The sequence below is a fragment of the Lissotriton helveticus genome, chromosome 9 (assembly GCF_964261635.1).
Source record: "Lissotriton helveticus chromosome 9, aLisHel1.1, whole genome shotgun sequence".
In the NCBI taxonomy this organism is placed as follows: Eukaryota; Metazoa; Chordata; class Amphibia; order Caudata; family Salamandridae; genus Lissotriton; species Lissotriton helveticus.
The window spans coordinates 1,291,060,618-1,291,086,727 of record NC_136070.1 but is presented as its reverse complement, the minus strand read 5'-3'; the positions used below and the strand labels follow the sequence as shown (position 1 = coordinate 1,291,086,727).

The following is a 26,110-nucleotide window of genomic DNA, read 5'->3' as shown; positions in this document are numbered from 1 at the left end:
TTTCGGGGTTCTGTCCTTTAAACTGACCCGTGGCCAGGGTTAGTTCTCCACCCCACTCTAGGTAAATATATTGTGTGGGTATGTCATTGTACTGTTTCCTTTTCTTTTCGCACCCTTATGTTAAATGCGTAAAGTTAGCTTTATAAAGTCTTTGAATATTTTCATTCTAATCATTATTTCCTTGATTGAAAGATTTCTGATGTTTAATGTTTGGATTGAGACAATTAAGACATTTTAGATAAAGAGTTTTAACTTTCCAGAGTCTGTGGTTATTATATGAGTGCAAATGTTTTATTTTTATTGTCTATTATGCTAACACCCTTGATCCCTTAGGACTCTAGGTACCGGTGACTGGATTTGGTAAGTCATATGGTATAGGTCCTGAAAAGTTAAAACTAGATGAGCGTGAGTTTGCCTGTTCAAAAGTATTTATTTATTTATTTATTTATTTATGCGATTTGTTGAGCGCGAACAAATGCCCAAGGGCGTCTCGGCGCTATGGATGAGAACAGATTGAGAAAAGGGGAAAGTGATTATTGGTTGAAAAGCCATGTTTTTATTTCTTTCCTAAAAATGGTCAATGTAGGAGCAGCCCTAACGTGTGGATCAAGGGAGTTCCAAAGTTTTGCCGTCGAAACATGGAAACTACGATCACCCCATGCCACCGTTCTAGTACGTGGGACTGTCATGGTGAGATTGTTCATTGACCGGAGTGATCGGTTAGGGACATGAAATGTGAACTGATCAACAAGAAAACGTGGGCCTTGTTTGTGTGTGGCTTTGTAGGCGATACAGAGTGCCTTGAACTTTATTCTGTTTCTGACAGTGAGCCAATGATATTTTTTTATGGTGTCAGAAATGGGTTTGAATTTAGGGGTGTTCGAGAGCAGTCTAGCCGCGGCGTTCTGTATAGCCTGTAACCTCTTGATGACTTTATCTTGGGCATTAACCAAAAGTCCATTACAGTAATCCACTGAGGACATGACAAAAGAAGTAACCAGAGTTTTACCGGAATTGGGAGGGAGAAATGGGAGAATCTTTTTTATGGCTTTGAGTTTGAAAAATGATGAGGAAACAGTGGAATTAACATGGGCTGCAAAGGTGAGTTTGTTGTCTAGAAGTATTCCTAGATTTTTAGCCTTAGTGGATGGAAGAGGGGGTGGACCCAAATCCGTGGGCCACCATGTATCAGACCACATAGGGGTAAGCTTGCCAAAGGTCATGACCTCGGTTTTATTAGAGTTCAGCTTAAGGCAATTTGCTGACATCCAATTACTGATTGCCAGCATGCCTTCATGGAAATTGGCTGCAATTTTATCTCCATTATCCTTGATGGTGAGAACCAACTGGGTGTCATCGGCGTAAGATGTTAGGCTCATCCCCCAATCTTTAATAACCCTTGCCAAATCAGTGACATAGATATTAAATAGGGTTGGACTGAGGGATGAGCCTTGGGGGACACCACACGGTAGGGCCAGTTTTTCAGACAAGAAGGTATCTAGCTGAACTGTCTGGGTACGGCCAGCTAGAAAAGATCTCAAAAGGTCCTTTGCTTTTGTCTGAATGCCTATGGCATTGACACGGTCGATCAAGATGTTATGATCGACCGTGTCAAAGGCCGCTGTGAGGTCAAGAAGAATGAGTACTGCTGCTCCTCCCTGGTCAAGTGCTTTCCTTATCTCATCGGTGGATTTGATGAGTGCGGTCTCAGTGCTGTGCAATTTACGAAAGCCAAATTGACTGTCGTCTAATAGAGAATGTTGTTCAATATATTGAGAGATCTGTGAGTTCATGAGTTTTTCGACAATTTTTGCTGGAAAAGGCAGACTAGCTGTGGGTCGATAGTTGTTCGTATTTTCCGCATCGAGATGTGGCTTTTTAAGTAAAGGTTTAAGGAGCGTGTCCTTCCAGATTGCAGGATAAATTCCAGTGCTGAACATGATGTTAAAAATGTTGGCAAGTTGGGGTGCTATGATGTCAGAAATAGGAAGGAGAGTTGAAGCTGGGCAAGGATCTTTGGCTGATCCTGATTTGATGGACTTCATGGCCTCAGCAACTTGAACCGAATTAATGTCTAGGAATTGTGAAAAAATAGGGTGTTTGATAGTAGGAGCATTGGGGCGGGTGTCTATGGGAGTTTCTTGTGAGAGATTTGTGTAAATGTCATTTACCTTATCGAAAAAAAAGTAGTTGTTTTATGTGCCCAGGTGAGTATGGTAAAACTCTTGAGCAGGTAAACCCGCACTCTATCAGTTATTTTGGAAGCAGAGGTAAGGTTAGGGTGGTGGATCATGATGTATGTATGGGCGTGGTGGAGCGAGAGGTGTGTATGGGCATGGTGGTGGTAGATCAGAATGTGTGTATGGACATGGTGGAGTGGGAGGTGTATTTGGGCTTGAAGGTGGTGGAGCGGGTGATGTGCATGGGCATGGTGGTGGAGCGGGTGATGTGCATGGGCATGGTGGTGGAGCGGGAGGTGTGTATGGGCATAGTGGTGGTGGAGCAGGAGGTGTGTGTGGGTGTGGTGGTGGTGGATCAGGATGTGTTTATGGGCATGGTGGTGGTGGAGTGGGAGGTGTGTATGGATGTGGTGGTGGTGGAGCAGGATGTGTGTATGGGCATGGTGGTGGTGGAACAGGATGTGTGTATGGGTGTGGTGGTGGTGGATCAGGATGTATTTATGGGCATAGTGGTGGTGGAGTGGGAGGTGTGTATGGGAGTGGTGGTGGTGGATCAGGATGTGTGTATTGGCATGGTGGTGGTAAAGCGGGAGGTGTGTATGGGCGTGGTGGTGGTGGATCAGGATATGTGTATGGGCATGGTGGTTGTGGAGTGGGAGGTGTGTATGGGCGTAGTGGAGCGGGAAGTGTGTATGGGCATGGTGGTGGATCAGGATGTGTTTATGGGCATGGTGGTGGTGGAGCGGGAGGTGTGTATGGGCGTGGTGGTGGTGGATCAGGATGTGTGTATGGGCATGGTGGTTGTGGAGTGGGAGGTGTGTATGGGCGTTGTGGAGCGGGAAGTGTGTATGGGCATGGTGGTGGATCAGGATGTGTTTATGGGCATGGTGGTGGTGGAGCGAGAGGTGTGTATGGGCATGGTGGTGGTGGATCAGGATCTGTGTATGGCATGGTGGTGGTGGAGCCGGAGGTGTGTATGGGCTTGGTGTTGGTGGTTCAGGATGTGTGTATGTGCATGGTGGTTGTGGAGTAGGAGGTGGGTATGGGCGTGGTGTTGGTGGAGTGGGAGGTTGTATAGGCATGGTGGTGGTGGAGTGGGAGGTGTGTATGGGCATGGTGGTGGTGGAGTAGGAGGTGTGTATGGGCATGGTGGATCAGGATGTGTGTATGGGCTTGGTAGTGGTGGAACAGGAGGTGTGTATGGGCGTGGTGGTATTGGAGGCAGAGGAGGATGAATTGGTGCTGGTGATTGGATGGTTATGGGTGGCTCAGGCAGAGGGTTTTCTGCTTCTTGGTCCCAGGATAAGTTGGTGTGCCAGAGGTGAGCTCCTCCTCAATGCTAAGCCAGTGGTACATTCAATAATTATGTATTTACACACAGTTGCCTTGGAACTCCATCCTTTTGTGGTAGCTTCTAACAATCTTGAACCCTGGCACTTGGTCATTAGGCTGGGGCCTCTGTGCCAACATAACTTTAACTAGGACCATCATTCTCTAACTGCAGTTAAACTCTCCAGCAATCCCAGCCCATCACATGGACCTCAGGTTAGTGCACTAACTGGGTACTTCTCGTTTTGGTACCCCCTTTTTTCTTCAAGGACACTATCAATTTGAGTTTGAATATGAAAGCCTTGGCTAAAGGAAAAGGACTCCTTGTGTAAAGAAACACAATGTTAAGGACAGATAAAGATTACAGATTAATCTGAGCAGAGGCTAAGGGATACGCGCTCAGAATACAGCACGAGGGTCTGCTCAAAGGTCCTTCACATGGACTTGATTTTTTAATTCTAGTTTGATATGTTTCATTTAGGACTCGCACATCAGGCCGATTGTTAAGAATTCATGTATGATTGTCAGAAGTGACTGTGTTTTTGTTGTAGAGTACCTCTCCTGGCTAAAGGACTGAACCTTGCCACTTGAACTTGAGGGGTCCAGCTCAGAAGTATTAACGACCATCCACTATTATTTTCTCGAGACCTCCAGGGACACCACAACCATCACTCCCTCTCTCTCCCACTCTCCACCTAATTCCTCCTTTCCCCAAGGTTAGTCACTGGTATCACTCATCTCTTCTGATTATAAGGATTAACCTCGAAGGGGAGGAAGATATTTGCTTCGCCTAAGTCCTGGGAATTCAGGTGAGTGGCCCTTGGTTTGACAAGGAGCTCTGCTCCTAGCTAGCACTTTCCTTCCATGACAAGATATGCGGTATCTACTGTGGAAATGTATTTTTTATTGGTCACACCGGTGCAGGGTTCACCCTTATCTTGTCCACGGGTCCATTAACCAACAAAGAGATTGGCACTGAAGTTGGAATTCAAAATAACAAGTTTATTAACTCATGAATAAGACCACGTCCATGCAACACCCTCAAGTATTCCAGGAGGTAGTGGCTTGAATACACAGACCGTGGTGCTTATATACAGGGTTTTCTGCACTGGTAAGCATGTGGATACAAATAGAAGGTACAGGCCTACACAGGAATAGTTACAGACAAACATGGGCAGATGGGAAATCACTTAGTCAGCAAAGATGGGAGGGGGAGCAGGAGTGCTATGGCAGCACTAAGAGATTGACAGTTGAGTCTGAGACCAGGTGTTCTGGCAGCTACAAACTTTTTAGCATGCATATTGCTTTTAGCTGAGTCAGGAAGTCAACTAAAATAGACAGCACAGGCAGGGAAAAATATGAGCAGCAGAGGATGGGAGAATTACAAAGCCAACAAAATGGATGCCACAAACAAGATGGCTTCAGATTATGCTAACAGAAATTATTTTCGATTTCCACAGACGACCCTTTAAGCATAAGCTAAGACATTTTCTAATGCTTCTAAAGGCATACAATAAATGTTGTATATATCAATTAACATTATGTTACTGATTTCTTGATCTATTGCTAAACAGGCATTTTGGGTATTTGATTTAGATGGTAGACAAGTAGTACAAGTGGAAATACAGAGGGAACAAAACATCTGTCTGGTCGACTACAGAGACATGAATTGTACTTTTTCCCCTACTACCAGCATACTGATTAAACAATTACAAATCTTGACGGTAGATTGGGGGAGCTAAAACACACATGTGTTATAAGGAAGACTATGTAACAGGTACCAGACCAGCCTGGATGTAGGAAGTATTATGCCTTAGTTCCACAAAAATAAGTGTGACATAATGCAAGGAAGCTGCTTTGGCCTCTCGTAGACAAATGCAACACTGCAGTACAGTTACTGTGGCCCACTGGTACATCGCCTGTTCTTTGTACACAAAGGGGGCTAGTGGTCATGGCAACAGAGATAACAAGGGGTCCATTTCCTTTAGCCAACCTAGAATTTGAATACACTTAGGGGCATATTAGCAAGAACCTCAATAAAATGATCGCAGTTTTAGCGGCAGGAAACTGTTGCAAAAATGGCGATAATGGGCTTGCTAATATGCGTTATAGAATTCCAATAGAAGCCCAGGTTAGATGTGCAGGAGATCTAACCTGGGTTTCTATTGGAATTCTATAACGCATATTAGCAAGCCCATTATCACCGTTTTAGCGGCAGTTTCCTGCCACTAAAACAGCAATAGTTTTAACGAGGTTCTTGCTAATATGCCCCATAGTTTCTTGCTACACTTCTGTTACTATATTCTTCCATTTCTAAAGCAGTCCCTTTTGCTTGTGGGTCCCCATTTTCGTTGGGGTAACAGACTTTGTTCATTAGAGGCTTGCAGAAGTTTGAACCACGCTGGGCATGAGCCATTGTGAGAGAATGGCAACAGTGACAACGGGATTCCTTTTATGTTCTGATGAGGAGGAATCTTGCCACAAACACAACAGTTAGTAGCATTGCTTAGCTGGTGTGTCTGATTCAACATTTGAAGAAATGAATTGTTTCTCAGATTTTACCGGTATCCCTGTTCATGTTGCGGCAAATCAAAATGATGATGCTCTTTTGCAGCAAGTGATGTAACAGTAATGTTTGGTAAGGAGGCTCCAGGCATTACTTCCTCCACTACCCACATTACAGTAGCAATGATGGCTAGAGTAAAGTTAGACCAAGAATGCAGATTGTACAGCCGTTGCATATTGTCGCAATGATCTCCTTTTATCAGCAAACAACAAAACAGATGGTGCCCTAAGGTCCTGGGTGTGAGAAGTTGGCCTGGCATATGATATCCACTATTCTAGTGTAAATGTAAATGTAAATGTATTACGACTTATATAGCGCACGTATCACCCGAAGGCATCAAGGCGCTTGCCTTGGGAACCCGTCCTGGCTTTTCCCTGCGAGATAACCCCTAATGGGTATCCCCAGGGTGAAAGCCAGGCATCCCGCAGCGGGTGGGCTGCCGTAGTGGAGATTAAGCAACTATTGCCCAGAGTTGCAGCGTGGGACCCCATGATTAGAATAGGCACCGAGGCGAGAATTATCGAGTCCGTGGACATTTTGGGCTCAGGACCCTGCCGCGTCGGGAATTGAACCCTGGTCCCGGGCCAGACCTCTGCATCAGGGTCTGCCGCTCTAATCAGTGAGCCACACTCCTCCTTATTAGGTACCTTGTGGGCACCTTGGGCCAGTCCAAACGACCCTTAATGATGGTAGGTTTAAGACAACCTTTATAGAAAGCTATCCTAGTGGTAGCTGTGGAGAGCAGCCTTCAGGCGAAGTCTTGAAGGAGTGTAAAGCAGCTTGTTTTACCAGTCTATAATCTCTTGAATGATCAAATGAAAGTACACCACACAAGGTATATATCTATACTTACTATTATAAAGAGAGAGCTGGAACCTTTGAGGCGGGTAATCTCAGTAACCACAGCACCAATCACAACACCCAATACAGCATTGGAAAGGGCAGTTGCAGCAGAAGGACATAGGCTATGCAGACGCCCACAATATACATTTATAAGGTAAAATAACCGTGCCAGCAAAGTAGTCCCTTGTGGGCGTGGGCGCGGCCTGACGACAAAAAACAAAGCGTTCTGTAAACGTCTGCGTTGTGCTGTGGGCGTGTGCTGGGGAAGTGGCAATCGCTGGGGGCGTGTGCTGGGGGAGTGACATGGAGCAAAAGCCTTCAATGTGCGTATGCGTTAAGTGCGAGGCGCGCACAATTGCCATTATGTTCCGCACGTCATGCCATGTGGGTCGCCTTCATGCCATGTGGGTCGAACATACAAAATAATAAGGCGCCGGGGCCACACACGAATGAGCGTGTCTGCGGGGACAATAACTGGAAATCGCGCCACATTCTAAACGCTGGGGGCGTGTGCTGGGGGCGTGACATGGAGCAAAAGCCTTCAATGGGCATATGCGTTAAGCGCGAGGCGCGCACAATTGCCGTTACGTTCCGCACATCATGCCATTTGGGTCGCCTTCATGCCATGTGGGTCGTACATACAAAATAATAAGGCGCCGGGGCCACACATGAATGAGCGTGTCTGCGGGGACAATTACTGGAAATTGCGCCACATTCTAAAATTAGGATACCAATCAAGCACCTGGCCGTATGCGTTCAATCGGCGTCTGCGTTCACATGGAGGCCTGGTAAGTAACCCTTCGCTCTACTCCCTTGGGGGACTGCCTATTGTCTCACACATACTGGGGCCGAATGCAGTGTGTGCATTAGCCTGGGTACGTCTGAAACACACTGGGGGACGGAGAACGTCGGTGTGGGTCCTAAACAAATAATAAGACCCGGACAACGTCGGGACGGGCTGCTAGTCAAATATATATGTATTTATTCTAAACACAACCCCTCTAGTCTCTTTATGAGGCTAGAGGCAAAAGTACAATACAAGGACTTTAAATTGCACACAGTAAATAGCACAGTATACCTTATGCCCTAGGGGCCTCACAAACCATATACCAAAATAGTGGTATAAGAACCACGTGAGGGATAGAAGTGAGGCTTAGGGCCTGGAGACTCACTGGGGCAACCAGGAACCACCCAAAGTAGGGACGCAGGAGGCCCACGGGGGACGCGTGCAGTGTCTAAACACAGCTGCGGATCACCTATTGACTTCTATGGAGGAAATCAAGTTACAGGGACATATTATCAAGACAGGCGATACAATTATCGCCGTTTTAGCAGCAGAAAACTGCCGCTAAAACGGCGATAATGGGCTTGATAAAATGCTCTATGGAATTCCTATTGAAGCCCATGTTAGATGTCCTTCACATTTAACATGGGCTTCAATTGGAATTCCATAGAGCATATTATCAAGCCTATTATCGCTGTTTTAGCGGCTGTTTTCTGCCGCTAAAACGGCGATAATTTTATTGCTGGTCTTGATAATATGCCTCACAATTTTAAAGATAAGGACACTTCGGGGTGAACTACGATGGAACCCTTTTAGACTTAGACACTTCGAGAGTCAAGACCAACGGGAGCACCGGAGCACTCGTGTTACCTCACCCAGGGAAGCCGGTGCATAGGTGTCTTTTGGTGTCGGGTTTCGTCGTCGATTTCAATGGCGATCTGCGAAGAAGTGCTGCAGGCGACCAGAGGAAAAGTGTCCGGGTGGATCGGAGATCTGAAGAACCTGAAAGCAGAGGGGACAGAGTCTGGGTCACTAGGGAGTGACCAGGATGGCGACAGGAAGATGCCAGCCAATGTCGGGTGTTTTCAGGTGAAGTAGGCGAAGCTTGACTCTTCAGCCACATTCGATTCGAGCTGTCCCACGAAGGATGTTGAGTGCTGCAGTGTCGGTATCCGGATTGGACCCAACAAGCCTTGGCAACAGCAACCCACACAAGAAGACAAGATTGGCTTCAGTGCAGACCAGCAAGGTCTGAGGGACTCACCCTTTAGAGGGGAGTCAGGGCACGTCTGGAGCAACCAGGAAAGCTCAAGAAACAAAGGATTGTACTTCGTGGGGACCCACTAGCCAACAGACTAGAGATCGCAAAAGAGCCTCGAGCTGCGGTGAAGAAAGGGAACTCACAGGACACATGTGGAGGGCTGGCCTCTCAGCTTCAGTGCAAAAGGTGCTCGGGGCCAGGGCAGCAAATAGCCCAATGCACAACTTCGGAAAACTTCAGGAAGTAGGTGCAGTTGCAAAATTGCAGGATGTCCAGGAGTTCCGGTCCCACGTCTCTCGTGATGACTGCGGGTCTCAGCTTTGCTGGGATCTCGTGTCGGCCTCAGAGATGTCTGGAAGTCTGTGTCCTGTGTCGCAGATTCTTCAGGATCCGGCGGGAGCCTCGAAAATGCCGACTAGCAAGATGCTCTTAGGTGCCTGTTTGAACAGTGGGGTCACTCATTGACCCCAAGGGAGATTTCTTCCATCTTCCAGTCGATATGGAATGTCGAAGGTCCAAGATTTTGTCTTCAGAGTTTCGTCCAGGGTAATCTAAAGTCCTAGGGACTGGGGTCCTATACTTATACTAAGTTTAGGGGATGGACTAACTCTAAGGTCCCACCTATGGGAGGACCTGGGTAGGTGGTGGTTACAGTTTCGCGCCAGAGTTGGGGCTGATTTGCCCAGCAACCGGTTTGAACTGGGAAATGCATGGAGCACCTTCTGTGCCCCAGGCAGTGTCTGAAAAGCATTCACTGAATGCAACCCACCCTGCCCCAATACACTAAAGCCTGTCTGGGGAGGTGCTGGACAGGAAAATGCCAGAGTTTCGTCCAGCAGCAGGAGGTCAGACTCATGTCTGTGGCAGCAGCATCCATTTTGTGATGCTGAGACTCTTTAAAGCTTTAACCGGGTATCCCAGTGTGTACATGTCGTCTCCCTCTAGAAGGGTGGGATGCTACCCCCACCACCAGAACTGGTAGGGGGGGGGGTAGTTTTCTAAATTGTTTGACACCAAACACAACGTGTTTTGATAAAGCCAAACCAAAGTTAGCATTAACCGCGAGGATTATAATGTACTTAAGAGTATATGGTATGGCTATATCATAGAACAGCTATAAGGAGATGGTTCCGAAAGCTGCAGAGGGGCTCAGCTCATGCTAGAGCACCATCTCACATAAAACCAAGCACTCTACCTCCAGGATTGTCAAGGCCTGCCATAGGAGTGACTTATAGGTTAATGTGTGTCTATATATAGGTAGTTATAGGTATACTATAACTCGGTAAGGGGTGCTTACACCACCTTACCCAGGCTGCAAGTGCAGACCTGTGGTGCCATTTTGGAAGGCTTCCCAGGGGTGGCATAATACATGCTTCAGCCCCTGGTAGGCCTCTGAGGTACCTATGCCCTTGGTACCTAAGGTACCATATACAAGGGGCTCACAAGGTAACTCAGTAAACAATCTGGTATGTACCTAATGTACATGAAATCAATTTAGAGAGAGAATAGCTAGGCTGTGGGTCTGATTAGCAGGCCCACAGCCAGACTAAAGTCGAAAAAACAATGAAACACAGCAAAACGTGGGGGTAACCATAGGAAGCAGACCCTACTCTCCTACACTGGGCAGGCATTGGTTTCTTTACTAACATTGAGACGAGTAGTCACTAAAAGGCTATCCCCCTTTGAAGTCAGTCTTTAACCACCCAGGACAGTAGCTCAAACAGTCTTTTTCAACGATGAAGTTTCTTTGTTCCTAGGTCGCAGCTGATATTGTGATGTACCAGGAATCGTGTGGTTCGGGAAGACTTACTCAGACCCTTCAGGTGGCTAGGGAGCTGGCTCTCTCGAAGGACTTTGTAACCACAAAGTCACCAGGGCGCAAGCAGTGGCCCTCACCTTGCGACCTGTCTGGAAGAGTCTCCCAAACCGTGTAATAAATAGAAGACAAACTGTCAGTCAACTGAGACAAATAGTCATTCATCAATACATAGGGTACATCATGTATAGGGCGTGTCTTAGGAATCCCCCTAATATTCATTGGCCTTCCGAAAACCACCTTGTACGGTGTGAGGCCAGATCGTGTATGTGGTATCGATCTAATGGATAGCAATGCTAAAGGCAGTGCATCAGGCCATTTCAAATATGTGGAAGCCTGTTTCTTGGCCAATTTTAATTTGAGGGTAGAGTTATAACGTTCCACTAGTCCTGCTGACTGTGGGTGAAAAGCAGCATGACACTTCTGCTTGATTACCAACCCTTTCATGAGATACTCAACAACTTGCCCAATAAAATGGGGTCCGTTGTCACTCCACAAAACTCGACAAATGCTGAATCTGGGGGGAAAACTCCTTTAGGAGCACCTTTGCTGTAGTAAGAGCTGTATTATCTTTCATAGCGTATGCCTCCACCCATTTACTAGAGGCACAAACCACTACCAAGACATGCTTTACGTTGTTACAATGCTCAAGCTTTATGTAGTCCATTTGCAGGACCTCAAAAGGTGCAGTAGGTATTGCAAACCCTCCTGTTGGAGTTCGTGTTCCCTTGCCAGGATTATACTGGAGACAGATCAGACAAGGCTGGACTATTTTGTTAGCCGAACCAACAATCTCTGGATGATCCCAAACGTGCATAAGTTGCTTTGCTATTGAGGATGCTCCAACATGTGCCGGCCCATGTGCCATATGAATCATAAGGTGTAAATAGGCTGTAGGTAACTTCCATTTTGTCATTTCTTTATTCCTCCAACAGCCCTTATTGTCCAATGCTCCCTCATTGGACCATTGGTCTAATTCATCAACAGAGGCAGATTGTTGCATGTCCATCACTTCTTGCCTGGCATCATGCCAACGTTCAGCCTGTGACTTAACTTCATACATAGATGTGGTACTTCGCTGCATTGCAGTCTCCCGAGCTGTGTGATCCGCAAAGGCATTACATGTTCCTATTTTATCTGTCACTTTCTTGTGTGCGCTACACTTAATTGCCACTTTCTTAGGATAGGTCAAGGCAGTAAGGAGATTATGTACTAATTCCCCATGCGCTATTTGTGTCCCATGTGAAATGAGATAGCCTCTTTCTTTCCAAAGCTGGCCAAAGTTATGAGCCACGTCGAAGGCGTATTGGCTATCAGTGTAAATGTTAACTAGCAAATCTGTACTAAGCTCACATGCTCTTGTCAGTGCTATCAACTCGGCTGCTTGAGCTGACTTCTGTGGGATATGAGCTTTCTCAACTACTGTCTGAAGTGTTGTAATTGCATAAGCAGCAGATGTAGTGCCATCAGGCAACTTCAGGGAAGATCCATCAACCCACAATTACCCATCAACATTAGAAAGAGGTGTATCTTGCAGGTCAACACGACCCTTTGTTTGTTCTTCAGTAAGGGATATAAAGTCATGTAACTCTTGTGACCGAGACTAAGTAGCTGGAAGTGGCAATAACGTAGCAGGATTCAGAGTCAAACATCTTTTCAACGTAATATGAGGGGCCAAAAGTGTCAATTCATATCCTGTCAAACGGGCACTAGTCAGATGCTCTGTTTTCGTTTGATTTAGCAAGGCATCGACTGAATGAGGTACTAACACAAACAGTCTATGTGACAAGACTATTCCCTCACTCTGACGTATAGACACAGCTGCTGCCGCCACCACTCAAAAACAACCAGGCAGTGAGCGGGCAACTGGATCAAGGACAGCTGAGAAATATGCACAAGGACGTTGTTTATAACCTTGTGTGTGTTAAAACCGAGAGGGCACAACCTTCCCTCTCGTGTACATAGAGTGTGGAAGTCTTAGTGTAGTCGGGAGTTCCTAATACTGGTGCAGATCAAAGAGCTTGACGTAGCTGTTGAAATGCATTCTGGCATTTAATAGTCCACGGGGCAAGGCATCGGAGTGTCTTTAGTCAAAAGGGCCAACAAGGGTTTAATAATGCATGAAAAACTGGGGATCCACTGCCTACAAAAAGAAGTAAGGCCAATCAATGCATGGACGTCCTTCAGAGTACGGGGCACAGGAGATTCTAAAATGGTCTGAATACGATCTGACGTGAGTGCACGTCCCTCCTTAGACAGGAGGTGACCTAAATAGGTAACCTGCTGTCTATAAAATTGCAATTTCTTCCAAGAGACTTTGTGATGATGAGAGGCAAGGAATGATAATAAGGATAGTGTTCCTTATTTACAGTGTTCAGGGCCATCGGCAGCCAACAAGATATCATCGTCATATTGAATAAGAGCCACCCCTTTCGGTACCGGAAAATAATCAAGCTGCCTTTTCAATGCCTGGCTATCAATGCTAGGACTCTTTGTATAACCTTGTGGAGCTCTACAGAATCTGTATGATCTATTATTCAAAGTGAAGCCGAACAAATAACGGCTGTCAGGATGAATAGGGATTGAAAAAAATGCATTCTTCAAATCTATGACACTAAATGTAGTGGCAGTAGGAGGAACCATAGTAAGAAGTGTTGTGATGTCGGAGACTACCGGGTATTGGGGCACGAACATTTTGTTAAACTCTCGTAAATCAATAATGAATCTGTAAATTTTAGTATCAGTGTCTTTTTACAAAATAGGAAGGATAGGGCTATTACAGGTATTATAAGGGACTTCTTCCACAACCCCCACCTTGATCAAATCCTGAACAATGTGCGTCAATGCTTCTTCGCCTTCCCAATATATTTTATATTGGGGCAGTCGAGGCAATGAAGCACCTTCCTTCACTTGAATATGTACTGGTGGGATAACCATGTGTCCCACATAGGTATCTGATGTAGCCCATAAATTACTAGCTAAGGATGCCAGAGCGATATCCTCTTTAATGGGACAAGACCTCTCAACCATTGGATAATTATCATTTAAAATAACACAGACACTTTATGGGGAACAACATATTGTAGCACAAAAATATTTGAGCATATCGATACCCACAAAATTATCCGGCATGGTAGGAGAAAGCAAAACTGGACATTCTGCAGTGAATTTATCAAGACTAAATGCAAGTGGCGGCGACAGGTGGCTAGATGTAGGTGTCCCATCGAATCCTATCAATGTTATCATTGCTCCAGACAGGGGAGCCCTAGGAAACAATTTTTGAGACAGGGTGCTATAAGTAGCTCCTGTATCAAGCAGAAACCGATCAGTAGAGCCCAAAACATTTGCATCAACATAAGGACCTTTCTGATCTACTGGGACCTCAACCGGTTTCTTATCCCATCCTAGGCATTCCTATGCATAATGAGAATCCCAAGACCATCAGCTGAATAATCTGACATTTGATATTGATTTTGTCTATCAAAATTATTAGAATAATTTGGCCCATGTTCAACTGCCTCAAACCTGGGATGAGTTCCTATTCCTCCTCTATTTTCTGAATTCCTTGGGCATCCTCTCACGCTTCCTCTATCCCGCTGAAACTACTGACCTCGCAAAAGGGGGCACTCGGAACGCCAAAGCCCAATCTCTTTACAATAAGCACACTGATCAGAAGACAAAGTTGCTTGAGAGAAAGGTAGTACACCAGGGGTATATACTGCACGTCTGTCTCTACCACCACCTCTGAATGGTGGACCATATACTTGAGCCAACATAACTTTAGTTTTCAACTCCTTTACCCTCTTATCCTCTTTGCCTTTTGCCTCCAATTCCTGATGCTCATAATACTGGGCCATAGTCAAAAGGTAGACTGGGGAAGACGTAGTCCACGAACTCTCGCTGGCCTTAAGGCAACATGTTAGCGACAAATTTGTAGACAAACAGATGCTTACGAGTGTCATCTGTCAACGACTGTTCTCTAAAGTCATGAAATGTCTCTTCAAATTGTGTAAAGAAATCAGAAACTAACTCATCCGCTTTCTGTTTACAAAACGCTAACTTTATCCAATCTATTTTCTTAGGGGGTATGAGAGTTTTTAACTTAGTCATGATAGCCTTGGGAAGATCTAATATCTCCTGTTGTGGTTTCTGAGCAGGTTCCCTAGCTACATCTATTTCTTCTAAATGCACTCGAGTATCACCATATGCTACATTATCATCTATTTTTCTTATTGTTCTTCACATATCAGGGGGCAAAAATAAGTCCTAAAACCTATCAATATCTGGCAGGGGCAAAGTGCAGGAGCTAATTGCGCCTTCCACTTCATAAAAAGCGGAGGGATTTTTCTGCGGGTCAGGCAAAGCAGCTTTAAGAGCCATAACGTCTGCTCTACTCCAAGGAGTATAGACCCAATTATAGACAAAATATCCCTGTGCACATTCTGAAGTTTTATCGTCATTTGTGCCCGCACCCTTTATGGGAACATACAGAGGCGCAGCTTCACGCATCGGTTTTATAGTAACCACAGTATCACTAGGGTCATTGTCTGTCCTCAAATCTTCTTTTTGCACTGGGGTCTGAACTGTTTGTGCAGTTTGAACTTTACCAGCTGATTTTTGCTCCGCTTTTAAACGTTGTGTATCATGTTTTAATTTAACTACTCGCCAAATTAGATTAGATACATTAGACAAAAGGAAAGTTTCATCACTTAAATGTTTATAAACAACATGTATATCCTTGGGCTCTAAGGGGCAGATTTATGAAGGCCTTGCGCCGCCGGTGCGTCACTTTATTTGACGCAACGGCGGCGCAAACAATGCGCCCTATTTACAACGTGACGCACCTAGGAGATGCGTCACGTTGTAAAGCCCTGCGCCATAAGGAGGTGTTCCTGCGCAGGGGGGGGGCGTTCCTGCGATGGAACGCCTCCTAAAAGTGGCTGAGTGAAATCTATGAGATTTCACTCAGTCACTTTCAGGACAATGCTGCGTCAAAACCCTGCGCCTGCTTGAAGCAGGCGTAGGTCTTGACGCAGCATTGTGGAGATGGGGCACCCGAGCCTTGCTGGACCTGCGTCGCGCTTGCGACGCAGCTCCAGCAATGCGCCACCTTTACGGCACAGAAGCGTCACGCATCTGTGCCGTTTTTGCCCCATGGTGCGCCACATTGTAAATGCGGCGCACCATGGGTGGCGGAGCAACAGCGCAGGATGACTGGCGTATCCCTGGGGATGCGCCACACATCATAAATCGGCCCCTAAGTTTTTAGAAACGTTTCTAAACCCAAGAATTACCTCCCAGGTAAACATCTCTGCAAAATATAACTGCTCTAGATCTTGCTACTGCTGTACCATTGCTACAAGATCTGGAGCAGAAATAGTCCCACAAGCTTCTTTGCGAGCAGTGGATCTGATATTGGCTTTTTCATCAACAGTCAACCTAGAGCGAGATGCTTATCTATGTCTTTATCGTCTGACGAAAGATGTTCTTCATCGGAAAGATCATCCTCAGGGGCAGAGGGAAACTTATGCGGAGGTCGATCTAATAAGATGGAATCATCCTGAGGTTTATTAAGTATGGGAAAAATCGGAGCCTAATAGGGTACTGGTAAACAACGCTCCCTTGCCTCTTTTTCGTTTTATGCCTTCATCTCTTTATTTTTTAATTCCAATGCTTTTTTATATATTGTTTTACGCTGTTCTTTTTCTGCTATAGCTTCTTCTTTCCTCACTCTCTTGTGCACTTCTTTCTCCCACATTCGTACACAATCAAACATATATTGTCGATTTTTTTTCTTAACTAAACACTGCTCTAAATATTGAAACTTTTTAAAGTCAAATGAACCATTCATAGGCCATCGTAAATCAGGCTTCTTTTTCGTATATTTGTTCCACAGTGTACTATACATTATGGAAGAAATACCGTATTTAATGTACATATGCCTATTAGGTGTCCCCTCTGGGGGAACCGGCAGACTTCTGTCTAAATCTATTTTGGTGCTAATCTGCTGTTCTCTTCCACCCGCCTCTTTCTCTAACTCCCTGTTCTATTCTCCTGAGCTGATCTGCTGCTCTCTTCCAGACGCCTCCTTCTTGAACTCCCTGTTCTCTTCTGCTGTGCTGATCTGCTGCACTCTTCCACATACATCCTTCTCTAACCGCACACACATACATACAACACACACACACCCACACACACACAACCACACAACCACCTCACACACACAATCTCACACACAACCACACACACTCAACCACACACACAAGCACACACAGACACAACCACACACCCACAACCACACACCCATCCACACACACAACCACACACTCAACCACACACACACAACCAACCACACACTCAACCACACACAACCACACACACACAACCAACCACACACAACCACACACACAACCACAACCACGCACACAGCTACACATACAACCAGACACACACACACAACAATACACACACAACCACACCCAATCACACACCCAACCACATACACAACCACACACACAACCACAAGCCCACACACACACAACCACACACACACTCAACCACATACATCTATCTATCGCCCTCACTCTATCTATCTATCGCTCTCGCTCTATCTAGCTATCGCCCTCACTCTATCTTTCGCCCTCACTCTGTCTATCTTTCGCCCTCACTCTATCTATCTTTCGCCCTCACTCTATCTATCTTTCGCCCTCACTCTATCTATCTTTCGCCCTCACTCTATCTATCTTTCGCCTTCCCTCTAGCTATCTTTCGCCTTCCCTCTAGCTATCTATCGCCCTCAGTCTATCTATCTATCGCACCAACATAGCATCACTCAGGGGCACCACAGCATCACTCGTCGCCACCACAACATCACTCAGCGCAACCATAGTATCAATCTGTGCAACCATTCAACAACAACTGGTTCAAATATGTTCTCTCAATGTTTCAAACTTTATTACAAATGTCACAAAAAGATGTTAATATTTCACTTCTGTTCTTGGATTTTCGTCACAATAAAATACACTGAACATAATCTTCACAAAAGTTATTTACAAAAGTTTAAGCTATTGCCATTATAAATTACAATAACTTTTATTTAAGTATTAATTATTTAAAAAAATTAAAAGCCATTGTTATTTGTAATATCAATACATCTAAGTCACGTAAATACAAAACATGTTGCATTACAAATGCTATAGGTGTCACATTTGCAAAAGATAAAAGTATTGGCGTTGTAAATGACAAAGCTATTAATTTCGCTATTTTCAAAACCAACATGAATAAAAAAATTGTCATTTACAAGACACATAGCTCAAACTTTCCTAATGCGAGACCTATTGCATTGCAAATGCTTGTTACTGTTGGTTTCCCTGATATTACCACAAACACTGCCTGCGGCAAGCACAAATGCCTGCGGTCACCCATACCTTGCAAAACACCTGCACAGCATGCATGTCTTTACAAGTTCCGAACATCGCCAATTTGCTAATATGGGCCACTCTTTTAGCTATTGAATTCACTATTGCAGGCCACTTTTACTTTGCTGACCAGGCTTTTTTCTATCCTATTGCAACCCTGGTCCTGCCTCCTTCCACTGCCCAATCACAAGCTTCACACAAATGTCTTCCAACAACATTCCCAGAATCACTTGATGTTCGGTCTTACACGGAGGCAAGGATTCAAACCTCGGTCCCCAGGTTTCAAAGGCAGCACTTCTTAGATTCTAGTCTGATGGCGCCCAGGCTGCAGGTGTGCTGAGACCCGCCAGCGATGGGGACCTTGTCAGCAGGCAGGGATGGAAGTCATGATGGCTTTGTAAACGATGCCGCAGATCTTGAAGTTGGTGTGGGCCGGCAGGCGGAGCCAATGGAGTTCCATCAGAATGGGGGTTAGGTAATTGTAATTAACGTTGCAAGAAGCAAAATTACCATTTCCTTTCACACACCCCTTAATTATACGCATAGTCTGGTGTTTACAGAGCATACCTTTCATATGTTTCCCACAAGCATACTGCCTTTCATGTGTGTTCTCCAGTGCAGATTAAGAAGGTCTTTTCGAAGGAAAGTTTGGTCACAATCCGTGCAGCGAAACGGCCTCTCTCCAGTATGGAGCCTGTAATGCATTGTTAGATTGAACTTTGTAGTGAAGGTTTTATGACATTCGCTGCACTGATACGGTCGATCACCCGTATGTGTTCTCTTATGCCGATTGAGAGAGCTTTTCATACTGAAGCATTTCATACATTCGAGGCACTGGTACGGCCTCTCTCGGGTATGTGTCCTCATGTGTGTTTTAAGATTCGACTTGTTGAAGCCTTTCCCACATTCAGTACACGTATACAATGTCTCGTTCAGATCACCGCTTTGCTGCCCTGTACAAGGCATTTCACTTCTCACAGGAATATCAGTGTTCGTGCATTCTCCAGATATTGATGACGAGCGTACACCAAAGTATGTCTGACTGCCGACCGCCCTTTCACAGTAATTATTGTTTAACTGTTCAAGACCCCAACTGATTCCAGACCAGGGTTGCCTTTCAGAGGTTGTTCTCGGTTCAGGGTCCCTAATAATACCATGTTCACCTGTTCTGGATGAAGCTTTCAATGGTGCTGTTGTATTAATACAGTTTAAGTATTCACCTTCACTCCTTTCTGTGCTTAAATCTTCATTTTCTGTAAAATTAAGACATATATTAGTAGTTATTCACAGGAAACACTCTAGTTAAGAAAAAACATATTAACCATGGTTTATGCCATGACTTGAAATAACCATTAAATCTAATGGGGTGGCCCAGTGACCCTCAGAACCTGGGTTCTAAGTTTTATACAAAAACAATGGTTCTGTTGGGAAGTATACCAATTTCTTTGTCAGATTCAATTATTTTCAACACTATTTTGTATATTTCACAATATTATTCTTGGAAATACTTTTTGAAGCTTTTACAAAAGGAAAGAGAACACGATCTTTTGAAAAGGAAAAACACGCACCAAAGTTTTAACTTTCGCAAGAATTTTCTTATTTTGAAAATCAGGCATGAGTTAATCATAGATAAAACTGGAAAAGGGTTGTCCAAAACATTAGTGACATAGGTATCACAATTACAATAAGGTGCTCAAGTGAGTGATAGTGACAAGTGAAGATCTGACTGTGTAGTGACACAATAACATATAAAGACATAAATTTGCATCGGTCCTTAATTTAGAATCAATTGTTTCAACAAACACGTACATTTCTTCTTATTCGTTGAAACTTAGTATGGACAGATAAAGAACACAACGTCGACGTTTCGACCCTATTAAGCGGTGCAGACTTTCTCGCAACCGTATCGGGTCTTCATCAGGACAAACAACGGGGGACAACCTGTGAAGGAATGAGGGTTGATTTTAGTTCTAGGTGTGTGGAGCGTGTTATAAAACAGTGAGACAGTGCCAAGCCTGGCTTGCTCACCTGATGATTTGAAGGTATTCCTGCTTCTAAATACGTTTGAGCAGGGAGGCGGCCGACACCCTCAACGGTGGATGAGTCGATGGTAGTATATGAGGGTAAGATGAATAATCACTACCCGTGTGGTAACAGGAAATTATTATGTTAACTATACCTATCTGTACGTACCTTGTGCAATATATGCTGCTGATTTCTTCACCAGCCGGGGAAGAAATGGGGGGGGTAGAGGGTGGTTTAAGTGCCGCAAATGCGATCACCTGGGGGGCGGGGGGTAAGGAGAGACCTGAGGTAAATATAGGTCTCAGGTAAGGTACAATAAAACATATTATGATCATGTGCTACTAAAACCAACGAGGCGATCCAGAAGTGGTGGCTATTCCAGAGGCAATGTAAGATAATAGGTACGGAAGAAAAGGAACTGAGGCCAATATGCATGCTGGTGTCTGATATACACTGGTGTTGTCATGTCTGGCAGGTAGGATCATGGCTGAAAACTTCACGACACCACCTGGCAGCACTTGAGAGCCCCTACTGGAGAAGCACGGTTCCAAGAGCGGTTTGACACCTTGGAGGATATTTGTAAAGTGAGGCATCCGCAGAAAGATGCATCCTCTAGAAAGACTGTGATTTGATATAGAGGAAGCACAGAATAAATCAAGGTGATTCATGTGATTCAAATCCCCTCAATGACTCGTTGCTCCTACCTGTGCTTTTCACCAAAGGCTCTTCCTGCTCCTCCAGTTCTTCTCTTTCATCTTTCAGATTCACTGACGCTGTAGACGTGGCACGTAGATCACCTGTTGCTTTAAAATTGGAACAAATGCATTTGTTATTATTAGAAAGAAAGGTATGCTTTACAACACCAAGAAGAGGGTCACCCTCTTGAACCAGCCCACGCGGTGCGTGTATAAGGCACGTCAAACTCGATGGGAAGCAGAACTCCGCAGGCAGCTGACCCAAAGGAAAGGGGAGGGATATATTGTAGAGCCAGACACACTGCATGTAGAACAGCCCCTACTGAAACACTCACTAGAGGGGTTACCTATTGGTACTTCACTACAGTTCGCTTATATAGAGCCAACCCAGAGCGAAGCACAGGTTGCTGGCGGGAGTCCAGAGCCAGGGGTACATTGGTACATCTATTATGGGTCTGCCCCCAAATTCTAAATTACTGGACTCAAGTAATCGACATCGACTTGTATCTTAATACACAACTTCCCAGATTTCCTTCTACGATACTGTGTCTATCTAATCCACTTATGTACCCATTAAGATCTAAGTGAGGGAGACAAATAGGATTGGTTTTGGGTGCAGCTGTTCAGAACATTCTCGCACACTGGGGGTCGATGCATTCGCCTACAGACCTGGGATAGCTCCAACGTTTGTGGTACATACTTGGCATAGAAAAAAATTAAATTATCTCTCGCCGATCAGGGCGCATCCTTTGGAGAATTCTGGCGCCCCCACCTGACTCTCCTCTCGCAAGACTTACGGGAACTAACTTGTCCTAAATATCTCCGCATACTGCGTCTCTCGGAGTTTGTCCCTACTACCCAATCACAAAATGACTCCTAATGATATGTATTGTGCTCTTGACTCCTTTCCACTACAGGAGACAACGCGGAGTATGTTTGTGGTGGGAGGGGGGATACTGGGATGGGAATTGTTTTGTTAAAATTTAATGCCAGAGACTTCACAGCTGCATGGAGCTGTGCACTGCGACACTACTGTATTACATTATTTAGCATTCTTGAATAAAGATACAAACTATAGTGTACTTTGTCTCAACCCTAACTCTACACCTAAGCTATGATATTTAATTATTTGTATTTAATTACAAGGTCATTCCTGTTCCTAATATCTTGTTCCCCAATATAACTTTTACATTATTCATTAGTAATGAAAATAAATGTCTAAATATTTTTACATTAATTTAAAATAAATTAACTGAGAAGCTATTTAAATATATTTCATTCAGTTGAGATAAATATATACAAAATGTATTTATCTTTTGATGAGGTAACGGTGAACAGTTTAATAGAAAATAAGGTAATGGTGTTGAAGAGGCCTTTTTGTCAAGGTAATGTCACCAGAGATAATATTAGAGATGTATTGGTATATGCACATTATCAGTCTGCTTCTGTCTCCCGCTGACTCATTGGCTGCCTTCTTGGCGTCAATATCTCACTGATCCCACCCACCTGAGGTCCACGTCTTGGGTTTGCGCGTCTTCTGTAAATGCTTCTCTTCCTCTTGTTTCTCCTCCTCTGGTTTTATGCTTAGTGTAAAAACAGATGAGATAACTCTACAACCTGAAATAGAAACAATAATTCACATAACAATACTACCTTCTAATGCGAAAGACAAAAACAATATTGCAGCAGGAGAATAGATTATAAACAAGACGCCTGAGAAAAAACCTGCATAACAACCTGGCGAGTGGGAGAAACTAGTGGATGGTGGAAGGTGGTTCAAGACGAGGACTATCAGACTTACCAAGCCTGTGCAGGGCGCACACATCTTTTTAAATTCCTAGATCATGCAGCTCATGTGAATATGCACTGTTTACAAATGCCAGAGAAGGAAAACCTGAAGCCGGTAAGAGAGTGCTGCTTGCTCAGACAGAAATGATATGCAGATCAGTTGGACCAGCTTCAATGAGTAGCTGAGCCCCGTTGCTGAGCCGCGTCCCCGCAGGAACGTCCAACCACATCTCCGATGGGCGTACGCCTATCTGCAGACAGCGGTGGACATGTGATCTGGCCTCAAAGGGCCAGGCCTCCAACATTCAAACAAAAGTAAGAGAGATCTAGGGGTTCACTGAAGAATGGAGAATTAGAGTCACTGTGATGGTGTTAAACTTGTGGTTTGCAGAACATTTCTGAATGTTGGCCTGGCCTTCTTCTATTGCTAGTTATCATGAGTGTACTGATTGCAAGCTTCATTTTTAAATATATGTTGAATAATGACATCCCATACATAACTTCTATTAATTTGTATACATAGTAAATAAATGTAAAGGTTTTACAATAGATTGAATATGGTTTATGAAAAATATATATGTTTAAAATTAAATACATTAAAATGAATTATTTAATCTACAATTAAATTAGAAATACATTTTATTTAATTTGTCCTCCACTGTCCTCCACTGGCTTGGCGGTCCAAGAAATCAGAGGGTGGCCCCCTGGACACTATATACTGGTAAGGGATCCTTACCATCACACAGACCACCATCCACAGATACCAGCACCTGCTCCCACGAAGAAACTAGACCAGAATCACCGACAACCAGCTCTCCTCCCCACTCACCAACTCCACCCCAACCATCGCAAGAAACGACGACCCCAACACCGCAGCCCGAACCCTGCACAGATAGATCTCTGGCAGTGCCAACTCCATAGCCCCCTCAAGAAAAACAACAACACCCATGCCAAGAAAGCCAGATGTGTACCACCGAACTTCGATAGTCCAGACGCACTTGTTGCCGCGTCGAAAAGGCCTGGAGGAACACCGAATCCAAAGAAGCACACAACAAATTCAGAGCCGCTACCAACACCCACCACAAACTCACCAAAAAAACAAGAAAAAAAGTGATTGAAGACAGAATCTCCACACACGCACACAACAGCAAAGAACGCTTCAATATGATCAAAGTGTTCGCCCAACCCACCAGCAAGTCGGCGGACATCCCTCCCTAAGAAGACCTCTGCGACAAACTCAGCACCTTTTTCCACCACAGAATCAAGAGCATCTACGACAACTTTGGCGCAGACAACCAAGACACTGAGCCCCTGCCAACCACCCCCTACACCCTGAAGCCAGCAACTGACACCTGGACAGCCCTCACCACCGAAGACACACTGAAGACAATTAAGTCAATCCACTGTGGGGCCCCCACGGATCCCTGCCCCCACCACATTTTCAACAGAGCTGACGACACCATCGCACCCATACTCCGCCACACCATCAACAGCTCCCTGGCGACCGCCTCGTTCCCCGATGACTGGAAACACGCCGAGGTCAACCCCACCTGAAGAAACCCTCAGCGGACCCCACTGACCTCAAAAACTACAGACTCATCTCCCTCCTCCCGTTCCCAGCGAAGGTTATTGAGAAAGCCATCAACAGCCAACTCGACACATTCATCGAAGAGCACAACATCCTTGACTCCTCCCAATCCGGCTTCAGAAAAAAACACAGTACGGAAACCGCCCTCCTCGCCGCAACAGACGACATCCACACCCGACTGGACAAAGGAGGAACAGTAGCCCTCATCCTCCTCGACCTCTCAGCGGCGTTCGACACAGTCTCTCACCACACCCTAATAGGCAGACTCCACGACACAGGGATCCTGGACAAGGCCCTCGGCTGGATCCGCTCCTTCCTCTCCAGCAGAATGCAGCGGGTCAGTCTCCCCCCCTTCCTCTCGGACCCTACACCAACCACCTGTGAATTCCCCAGCGGTCCTCACTCCGCCCCACGCTCTTCAACGCCTACATGGCTCCGTTGGCCCCCATCGTCAGAACCTACGGACTCAACATTGTGTCATACGCAGACGACACCCAACTCATCCTCTCCAGATGCAACAAACCCAACACCGCCAGACACAACTTTCAAGAAGGCATAGAAGCCGTCGCCAAATGGATGAAAAGCAGCTGCCTACAACTCAACACCGATAAAACAGAAGTACTTATCATGGGCCCAAACCTGATGCTTAGAATGACACCTGGTGGCCCCCCACCCTCGGAAGACCACCCACCCCCACGGACCATGCACGCAACCTTGGAATCATCCTGGACTCTGATCTCAAAATGGACCACCAGATCAACTCCGTCGCATCCTTCTGCTTCCACACCCTCCTCCTCCCACGTAAGACCTTCAAATGGATCCCCCTCGAGCATAGAAAGACCGTCACTCACGCCCTCTTCACCAGCAGACTCTACTACGGCAACGCACTGTAACCCGGAATAAAGAAAAATTCACCCACAAGCTCCAAAACATCCAGAACGCCGCCGCAAGACTGGTCCTCGAAGCTGCCAAGACACTGCCACATCTCCCAGCACCTGCGCACACTCCACTGGCTCCCCATCAAAGCTAGAGTCACCTTCAAGATACTAACCCACACACACAAAGCCCTCCACCACACCGGACCAGCATACCTGAACAGCCAACTCAAATTCCATGCACCCCAAAGGACCCCACGATCAGTCCAGCTCTCCTGCGCCATGGTCCCCCACACCAGACAGACCAGATCGGGAGGCTGCTCCTTCTCCTTCCTCGCGGCCAGAGCCTGGAACGCCCTTCTGCTCCACCTCCGACAGACAACATTGCTACCCATCTTTGCAAGAAACATCAAAACCTGGCTCTTCGAGATACCCCCTCCTTGATGGACTGGAACCTGCAGCCCCCCCCAGTGCCTTGAGACCCTTATGGGTGAGTAGTCGTGCTTAACAAACGCCTGATTGATTGACTGACTATCTGCGGTCCAAGAAATCAGAGGAAGGCACCCTCGACACTCTATACTGGTGAGGGACCGGGTGTTTCTCAAAGTACTTGATTTCTGTCTCAGTGGCCAGAACACTGACATGGGTAGATTTCCTTCACTTTCAAAATCAAAATGTTTTACCCAACCATACTTAGATGACAAGTGGCAGAACTCTGCACAGAGTGAAGCCCACTGTCTCACCCGTGCAGGTCAGTGTGAATTCAGGAGTTACTGAAACACCCGGCACTGCTGCTAGATATGTAGGGTCAGGTGGTGCCCGACTGCTCTCAAGTACCTGCTGATCATAAAATATCGATCCTTTTCATACCCTGCTCAGATGTGCTGCCATCTGACCTAAACGATACACATCAGTTCCCCAGTTAGTGGGACTGCTTCGGAA

General features: G+C 45.5%; 1 protein-coding gene across 2 annotated transcripts in view; it reads right to left on the bottom strand.

The window, feature by feature from the left end:
- Positions 1 to 17,794: 17,794 nt before the first annotated feature.
- LOC144782518 (uncharacterized) overlaps positions 17,795 to 26,110 on the bottom strand; it is a 52,580-nt gene continuing 44,264 nt past the window's right edge. The window contains exons 6-8 of one of the 2 annotated variants that reach the window (XM_078661922.1): positions 22,424 to 22,534; positions 20,927 to 21,025; positions 17,795 to 19,450 (exon numbers count right to left, since the gene is read on the bottom strand). In XM_078661922.1, coding sequence (XP_078518048.1) covers positions 18,768 to 19,450; positions 20,927 to 21,025; positions 22,424 to 22,534 — 893 coding nt within the window. In that variant the 3' untranslated portion in view covers positions 17,795 to 18,767. The remainder of the gene's footprint in view (positions 19,451 to 20,926; positions 21,026 to 22,423; positions 22,535 to 26,110) is intronic. The other variant, XM_078661923.1, reaches the window with a different exon arrangement.